The 9102-nt window shown below is 38.5% G+C and overlaps 1 protein-coding gene across 1 annotated transcript in view; it reads left to right on the top strand.

Moving 5' to 3' along the window:
* Positions 1–4912: 4912 nt before the first annotated feature.
* Positions 4913–9102, top strand: part of LOC129940809 (RNA/RNP complex-1-interacting phosphatase) — a 62752-nt gene continuing 58562 nt past the window's right edge. Inside the window, exons 1-2 of the mRNA XM_056049306.1 lie at positions 4913–5054; positions 5907–5982. Of these exons, the coding sequence (XP_055905281.1) occupies positions 5032–5054; positions 5907–5982 (99 nt within the window). The 5' untranslated portion in view covers positions 4913–5031. The remainder of the gene's footprint in view (positions 5055–5906; positions 5983–9102) is intronic.

Here is a 9102-nt window from a genome sequence, read left to right as displayed (position 1 = left end):
GGCTATGACATTAAAATTGTCTTAGGAGATTTTAATGCCAGAAGAGAAGACATCTTTGGTGGCATAATCGGGAGATGCAGCCTGCACGACACCACCTCCGACAACGGATTCAGGCTGATCGATTTCGCTATTGGGCGAGACGTTCTGGTACCTAGTACGCAGTTCACACATCTCAATATCCACAAGGGGACATGGAAATCTCCTGATCAATCAACCGTCAACCAGAGTGACCACATTGCAATCGTCGCACGACACTTTTCCAGTATACAGGATATCCGAAGATTGCGAGAGGCCAACATTGACTCGGACCACTACTTCGTTGTAGCCAAGGTACGTCTACAGATATCCCGGTCCAAGCCAAAACAAGGAAGTACTGTGAGAAGATTCGACGTTAGACGGCTACAATCGCAAGAGACCGTCATGTCTTTTTCCGATCGAGTCTCTGGTAACCTCTTAAGGAGGCCTATGCTGTCTGTATTAAGCATTGAAAACCAGTGGCACCATTGCTTTGCAGCTATCAGAGATGCCATCCCTGAAGTGCTAGGTTTCACACGGCCACAACAGCAAAACCCCTGGTTTGACGACGAATGCCGGCAAGCGCACGCAGACAAAACAGTGGCATACAGAGGCATACTGCACAGAAGGACCAGAACTGCTCGCGAGCTCTACGAGCAAAATAGGAGAGAGGAACACCGGCTTCTTAGATGAAAAAAAGAGAGCATGAGAAGCGCGCGATCGAGGAGATAGTGGGATGTCACAACAGGAATGAGGTTCGTAAATTTTACCAGAAGGTAAGAAAAACCTCACAAGGTTACCAGCCACGAACCGAACCCTGTAAAGACGATCAGGGGAACATCGTAGTAGAACCGCAGTCGATGCTGAGAGTATGGAAAGATCACTTCTCCAAATTATATAATGGCGATGACGAACCGAATTCCGCTGTAAGGGAGATAGAATCACTCAACCTCGGGGACGCAGATCAATCATCCACCTACCCGCCCTTGACGAAGTGAAGATAGCTATATCTAAACTAATACTGCTGGAGCTGACAGCATCGCTGCCGAACTATTCAAAGCAGCAGGCGATGACTTGGTAGGGAGCATGCACCAACTCATTTGCAAAATATGGTCGGAAGAAAACATGCCCGATGACTGGAATCTCAGCATACTTTGACCGATACATAAGAAAGGATATCCTCTAAATTACGCCAACTACAGAGGCATCAGTCTCCTTAACATTGCGTATAAGATCCTCTCTGCCGTATTATGTGAATGTCTGAAGCCGTTCGTCAACAACCTGATTGGTCCTTATCAGTGTGGCTACAGACCAGGAAAGTCTACTATCGACCAAATTTTCACACTAGGACAGATCTTGGAAAAACCCAGGAGCTTCAAATATATATCCACCATCACTTTATCGATTTTAAAGCTGCGTATGACAGCATCCATGGGGAAGAACTCTACAGAGCAATATCTAGTTTTGGCATCCCTGTCAAACTTATCCGTTTGTGCACAGTGACAATGGAGAATGCACGCTGCTCTATCAAGGTCAAAAAAGATCTTACCGATTCATTTGATGTCAAAAAAAGTTTTAGACAAGGCGATGCACTGTCATGCGACTTCTTCAACACCGTTCTTGAAATAATTGTGCAAAACTCAACCGTCAACACTAGAGGCACAATCTTCCAAAGGCCCATCCAATTACTCGGATACGCAGATGATATTGACATAATTGGAAGATCAAAGCGTGATGTCAGTGGAGCGTTTTTGAGTATTGCGACGGAAGCGAATAAGATGGGTTTAGTGGTGAATGAAGGCAAGACCAATTATTTGCTGTCATCAAAAAAGGACACTGAACAACGGCGTCTTGGACAAAACGTCACCATGGACAGCTATAACTTTGAGGTACTTAAGGACTTTGTCTACCTGGGCACCGCTATAAACGCAGACAACGACACCAACGCTGAAATCAAACGAAGAATAACTCTTGCAAATCGCTGCTTCTTTGGACTTAGAAGGCAATTGAGAAGTAAAGTCCTCTCTCAAGCATCTAAAATCACCATCTATAAGACACTCATCATCCCGGTTCTCATTTATGGCGCTGAGGCCTGGATCCTGTCAAAGAAAGATGAGAGCGTCTTAGGCTGCTTCGAGAGAAAAATTCTTCGGGTGATTTTTGGTCCCGTACGCATAGATGGAGAATGGAGGAGAAGATATAACGACTGTACAGCGACAATAACCTAGTTAACAGAAATAAAGTCCAACGGCTTAGATGGCTAGGTCATGTAGAGCTGATGGACATCAACGCTCCAGCCCGGAAGGTCTTCGAATCCAATCCCGAGGGACGGCGCAGTAGAGGAAGACCGCGACTCAGGTGGCGCACGCAGGTGGGAGAGGACCCCAACCAACTTGGCGTGCGAAACTGGAGACCAAGCTGGCTGGAGACGCTTGTTGGTTGAGGCCCAGGTCCGCCCCGGACTGTAGCGCCACCTTAAGTAAGCCGAATGGCATTATCAGTGTTCGATGGTTTTCATAAGTATGCATCAGGTTTTTGTTAAGCATTTGAATTATAGGAATCACAGATGATATAAGTGCCTAAAAGCTGCTCATTTCACGAGAAGCTTCTCCAAAAGGTTTGAGTAGTTCAAGGCAGCTTTCAATTATTTTCCACTCTTCTGGCAAATTTGGTTCGATATTGCTGCCATTAGCATAAAAACTTAATGCATCTTTTATCTTGAAAAAAACGCTCAAACATATAGAATGTGCTATTCAAGCGTGTCACACAATCCTAGAGTACTTTAAGATGTGGTTGATTAAGTCTGTCCTGTTTTTGAGCAATAGTTGAATGGTTGAAATGGGTTGAAATTTTCCTAAATTTTTGTTTAATGTCTTTTATATTTTATTGCTATTGTACACCATGTCGAATTAAAATTTGCATCTTGTGAACAGTGCAATCTGAATCAGTCAATGATGCCAACCGCATACCTCTTTTCATATTGGAGTCCTCGTCTCGAATAATACAGTGCACTTTTGCCTTCAAAATATTCCATTCGGTAAGCATTGTGTTAAATTTGTCTACAATGACCTGTATGGCGAACCTCAAACGTCTCGCATTTTAATACGATTCATATTCGTTCAAATTTTTCTGATTCTCCGTGGCAAGTTAAGCTTAGAGAGGAAACACTTGAGCTAGGATCTATCCAAATATCAGAAGTAATATTTTTCAATCAATTCTTTGACTTTAGCAGCAACTTTTAGGTACAGTTCATTGCAAATAAAATCGTTAAAAAAGTTTTGTTCTCTAAAATTATATTTTGAGGCTAGTTCTTGTATAAAACGGCCCTTTTGAAACGATTCCTCTAACGAAAGTTGTTTCTTTGCTTCTTGTAAAGGTGTTATGTTAGGTGTTTTGTCTAAAAAGCAAAAAGATGGTTTTAAAAACATAGCAAACAATTCTGTACGAACAAAAAATAAAGGAACTTACAAGCTATTTCAGAGTTTTTTAAAGCTTTCATTGTTCGCGCCCTCAAATAAACCAAACTCTTCTGGGTGCTTTGACTGTAAGTGGTTTTTTAATGAAGAAGTCGTGCGTACTTTTCGTGAGTATGTTTTACGACATATTTTACATTCGGACTTGTCAGGATCATTTTTGTTAAATAAAAATGATAAATTCACTAAATATATAAAAATAGACACGACTCTGGCCACTTATCAAAAGCTTTAATGTCCTAAAATCTGTGACCATTCCATATGACTTGTTGCTGTTTTTGTGGTGGCCTACTTAGGACCGAGATTTTTTAATTTAAAATTTGTACTAAGGGTTAAAAGGTCGTTGTTATTGATTATGATATAGTATGCGGTGCTGTTGCTATTTTTCGATTGTGGCTACAAATTTGAAAAAAGCGTTTTTAAACATCCGTATCCGCAACAAACTCCCCATCAGTTTATGCGTATGCGGATGTTGGAATTATTGCGAATGATCCGGATACGGATGGGAATTTCGCTACATCCCTATAGAACCTCAATTATGGTCACGGTGGTGATTTGACCAATATTTTCTTTCATACATAATTAAAACGTACCAAGATTATGATAATAAAAAGAAATGACAATAATTTCCTAAATAGTTTTTATTCTACTCAAAATCAACATCAGCCCTTAAAATGTAACCTCCCAAAGAAAATAAAAAGTCTAATGTCTCCTAGTTTTCAACTGCAAACAAACATAACATCCAACCTCGCACCTACTCCAAAGTCTATAAGGTTAACACACATTTTTGTTCGTACGCCGTACGTACTATATAGGTCCTCTATGGTCTAGCTCCGGGTTTCCCAAAGTGTGCTCCGAGAAGAACATCTAAGTGCTCCGAGGAAATATTTGAAAAACTAAAAAAGATTGCTACTGGTTTGGCTCATGAAGAGCATAGTCATTAAAAACTCGACGTTATGGCAGGTCATTCGGCTTCAATTCTTGCTACAGATGTGAAAGGTGCAGGCTTTATAATTTCTGTCATCATTTAGACTAGCTGATACAGCTACAAAATTTGTCTGCCCCGAATAGTCTTAGTAGGTCGATTAAACTGACTATAACAGAAAAAAGAAGATGAGAGCGATGAATTTTCATAACAAATAACGCATTTTGATAATAAAACTTAATAGTTTCCAAGAGTTGTTAGTTTGTAAAACGATTCATGGCTACATTTAAGACCAAACCGAATGTGTTTGACAGCAACTCAAAACACCAAACTTGCCGTCAGCTGTCAAAACCATTGTTGCCAAAAAGAAATAAGAACCTCTTATATACCAATTAAAAACGGTTCAAAGAAAATTCAAATCGTAATTCGATTTTTCAAAATAAAACACTTATCTGAACTAGCCTAATACCAAATCTGACAGTGACAGATGATAGCTACATCTGGCAAGCTGACAGAGACGACGTGTTTTTAATTTGTTTTCATTTATTCGAAGAAAATATAAATATTTATTTTGTAAATATTTTTATTGTTTAATATTAAAATAAGTAAATTCAAAAAATGGCTCCCAATATACCAGACAGGTGAGTTATTAACAGAAAATAAAAAGTATTCAAGAAAACCAATTGGCGCGCAAACAATTAACTTGAAATGTGAAATATTTTTAAATCTGTATTCCTGGTAATTGAAATATGATATTCTAAATAATCTGTAAAAACGTTACCATTTCAAGATTCACAGCTTTATTCTTTCCATTTTAATAACCCTTAATATAGTGGTAACAAATTGTATCATTGCCAAATATGACTAAAGATGCAATACCTTAATTTGGCCACACACGATCTAACCATTTGGCTCGGTACGCGCCACTCTATTACAATATAGCTCGTAGGGTTTGTAATTTTCTAGGTATCTAAATAGCCAAATGAAATTACTATTGAAGTCGTTTGAACCAATTGAGCTTTCGTCAATCTACAAATAGCCCAAATTGACTCAATAGAGTCAGATCATAGTTGAATAGTGCTCTGAAGGATACTTTTTCAATAAATCCTTCATTTTTAAGCTAATATTGGAACTCAATCCAAAATTAGATAAGAACCGTAGTATCCGTGGCATGATGATGGTTCGTGTGCTGGACTGTCATGCCAGAGGTATTGGGTTCGATTCCTGCTTATGCCATCTAAAGTTTTTTTCACAGGAGAAATTGACAAATTCTTCAAGAGTAATTCTTGTCATTCAAACTGCTTTCTTAAATTATCCGTTCGGATTCGGCTTAAAACTGTAGTTCACCTCCATCCCTCACAACAGTACTCGCACACAGGAATGGTTGGGAGTTGTAAGTCACTAGACCCTACTTCTCAACCCACTGTTGCGCCACCCAATTTATTTTGTATCTTATTGGAACTCAATTATATTTATTTGTTCTTGTTTTTCAGATGGCTTGACTATAAACCCGTTGGAGAAATTGTTAAAGGGACAAGATTTATAGCCTTCAAAGTACCACTGAGAGAGGTAATAGTTTAAGTAAACTTTTTTAATGTAATTATAATATTAAAATATACAAATGTGGTTATATAATTTAGCCAGAAAACGAACAAGAACAGTCACATAAGGACGAATTTTTGAAAACCACTTTCAAATGTTCTTTAATGTTCAGTAAAGAAAGCTGACAAAATTTAAATAACATAATGTGTGTCTTAACCTTACTTAAAGGTCTAAGTGACAGCTTTAATTATTAGATTATTTAAGAACACTATTTTCCACCAAGATATGGTCTAACTATTTAGTTTGGAATTTTAATTAAGCATTCGAGGATTCCAACAGTTTTCTAAATATGCCACATTTAAGAGCTAAATTTTAATAGTTTACAGAGGTTGTGGTGCATTTCACGCAGAAATGTTTCAAATCGCGTTGAAACAAAACTTTAAAATTGTAGAGAGAAAAATATTTGGTTCTTTAATTTAAGGAAATACAGTTGTGTTCATAAAAATAGCAGTGCTCGCAAAATAAAACAAAAAGGCCTTCAATATCAACGTACTATAGAGGGTAGACCATCCTATCGCTCCATTGAGTATTTCATAGAGTCGGTTTAGGGTGAGATGACTTGATTCGAAATACAATCGTCGGATTTCCTGCAGCATTGGACAGATCGCAATAAAATGGATTGTATCTTCATTCTCTCGTCTGTTGCAAAGCTCGCAAATTTGTGACAAGTCAGCTCGGTGGGGCATAAAGTTTAAGTTTAACAATTCGACACGAGCTCTGAATATGTAGCTTATAGCTTCGGCCGAAAATTCAGTACAGAAATAATTCGCTTCCGAGGGTTACTGGTGATTGAGGTTCTTATACATATTTCTAGATGTAGTTTCATTTGCTCTAAATAGATGCTGGGTGTAAATTTTTGCATCTATTTTAGCGATGACATTAGCAAAAAAACCCGGCCATTCATCAACGTTTGTTTCACTTAGGGGAAGATTAGTTCCGTGGGCTAGGGCTAACTCGTTCCAATCCTTGAATGGTGAAGCCCTCGTTTGCAAAAATCTTACCATGATTGATTTATGCAAAGTTCTTCCGGTTCTTCTCATAACTCTTATTAAATAGTCGGAGTTTGATTTTAGATTTTCAATGTAAAGAGGCGATAATCCAGATTCAACGTAGATGGCATAATTTGGCGATGAATTTGGCAATCTAAATAAGCGCTTGAAGAAATATCTTTGTACTGCTTCGAATGTATTCACAGTCGCGCGAAACACACGGTATTTTGAAAACAGATCAATTTCTTGGTTCGCAAAGAACTTGGGCCACATTATACTCAAAGCTAATTTAGCCTCATTACTTTTATTCTTAACATGCTTTGCGAAGTTAAGGTTGTGTGTGATTAAAACTCCCAGATACTTAAATTCCTGCACCACTTCAATAGCAATATTATTTAGTTGCCAATTCTCTTCGGGAAGCCTTCTTCTTTGACGAGTCTCAAAAATCATCACCTTAGTTTTGCTAGTATTGATAGCTAACCCTCATTTCTCGCAGAATGTATTTAACCTGTTTATTTGCAGCTGTAGAGTGAAAGGGTTTTCCGCCAGCAATACTAGGTCATCAGCATAGAGTAAAACTTTTACTTGTATATCGGCAAAAGATATTCCTCCTGGAAGAAAATCGGAAATGTCATCAATAAATAAAGCGAAGAGGATTGGGCTTAAAATGCAGCCTTGTGGGACACCTGTTGTCGTTTCAAACCAATCTAATAGATGCGACCCATCGTATACCGAAGCAGTCGACGAGATAAGGAAGTTGAAGTATAGCTGCAAGAATTTCCGAGAGATTCCAAGCATTGAAAGCTTGTACAACAATGCTTGTCTATTCACCCTGTCAAATGCAGCTTTGAAGTCAACGAAACAAGCGTATATTTTTATCAATACATTTCTTGGCAATACTTGTTAACGCAAATATATGGTCCAGCGTTGAATAACCCGCTCGAAAAAAGGCTTGGAACATACTGAGAAGGTTTTTGTCCTCAATCCAATTGGTCAGCCGTTCGTAGAGTATTGAAGGGAAGATCTTCCTTAATAAGCTAAGAATAGATATGCCTCTATAGTTCTCTGGCTCGTTCACATCTCCACTCTATTAAACTGCTTTGTTTAGATTGTTTGGAACATGAGACTCATCATATAATCGGTTGAAGTATAAAAGAAGATAATTTTTCAATTGCTCAGTACCATTTTTGTAAAATTCTACTGGAATTCCATCGATACCAGGTGCTTTATTATTTTTCATTTTTTGTAAAGTTGATTCCAATTCACGTAACATCCAGTTCATCGACTATAAAGTTGGGGAGAGCATAAGAGAATGTATGGAGATTCACGTCAGCCGACAAAAGCGTTTTAAAATGAGTCGCTAGTGTCTCAGCTGCGAGAGTATTCACCGAATGTCGACAACGTCCTCCTAGCTCGCGAATATTATCCCAGAAAACTTTTGAGTTTTTACAATTTACAAGTTTCTTCGCCAGACAAGTATTGTAATCTCTTCTTTTTGCTGCGCATAAAGTCTTGTACTCCTTATTTACGTGAAGGTAAATACTTTTGAAGAACAATGCATTTGTGGATCAAAATAGTTTGAGATACAAATTGCTTTATGAACGGCGTTCTTAAATCCCCGGGGGATTGAGCGGGTCACTCCATAACGGATAACTTCTTCTGCGCAAACCATGGTTTTGCCTTTTTTTAACGTATGCTTTGGGTCATAGTCTTGTTGGTATACCCAAACCAACGACATTTCCTCCTCAACATAGGGTAACATGACCTCCTCGAGAATGTTCATATACTCTATTGCATCCTTTATACCCCCCCATGAGATAAATAGGCCCGACCCCGTAATATGAAAAGCAAGCTCATATCATAATTTTTCCTTCACCATGCTTCACTGTTTTTATAGTGTAGCGTGGATAGTATGCTGCATTTTAGGGTCTTCTCACATATTCTCGACGACCCTTGGACCCAAAAAGGACGACTTTGCTTTTATCGCTTCACAGAAAATTCCTCCATATCTCTTTTGCTCAATCTTTATGCGCTTTAACAAACTCCATTGTTTTTGTCACATGCCTTTTTGTCAAGAATGTTACCTTTCGTAGACTTC

Source organism: Eupeodes corollae, chromosome 1, assembly GCF_945859685.1.
Source record: "Eupeodes corollae chromosome 1, idEupCoro1.1, whole genome shotgun sequence".
Lineage (NCBI taxonomy): Eukaryota > Metazoa > Arthropoda > Insecta > Diptera > Syrphidae > Eupeodes > Eupeodes corollae.
This window is presented reverse-complemented; position numbering and strand designations above follow the sequence as displayed.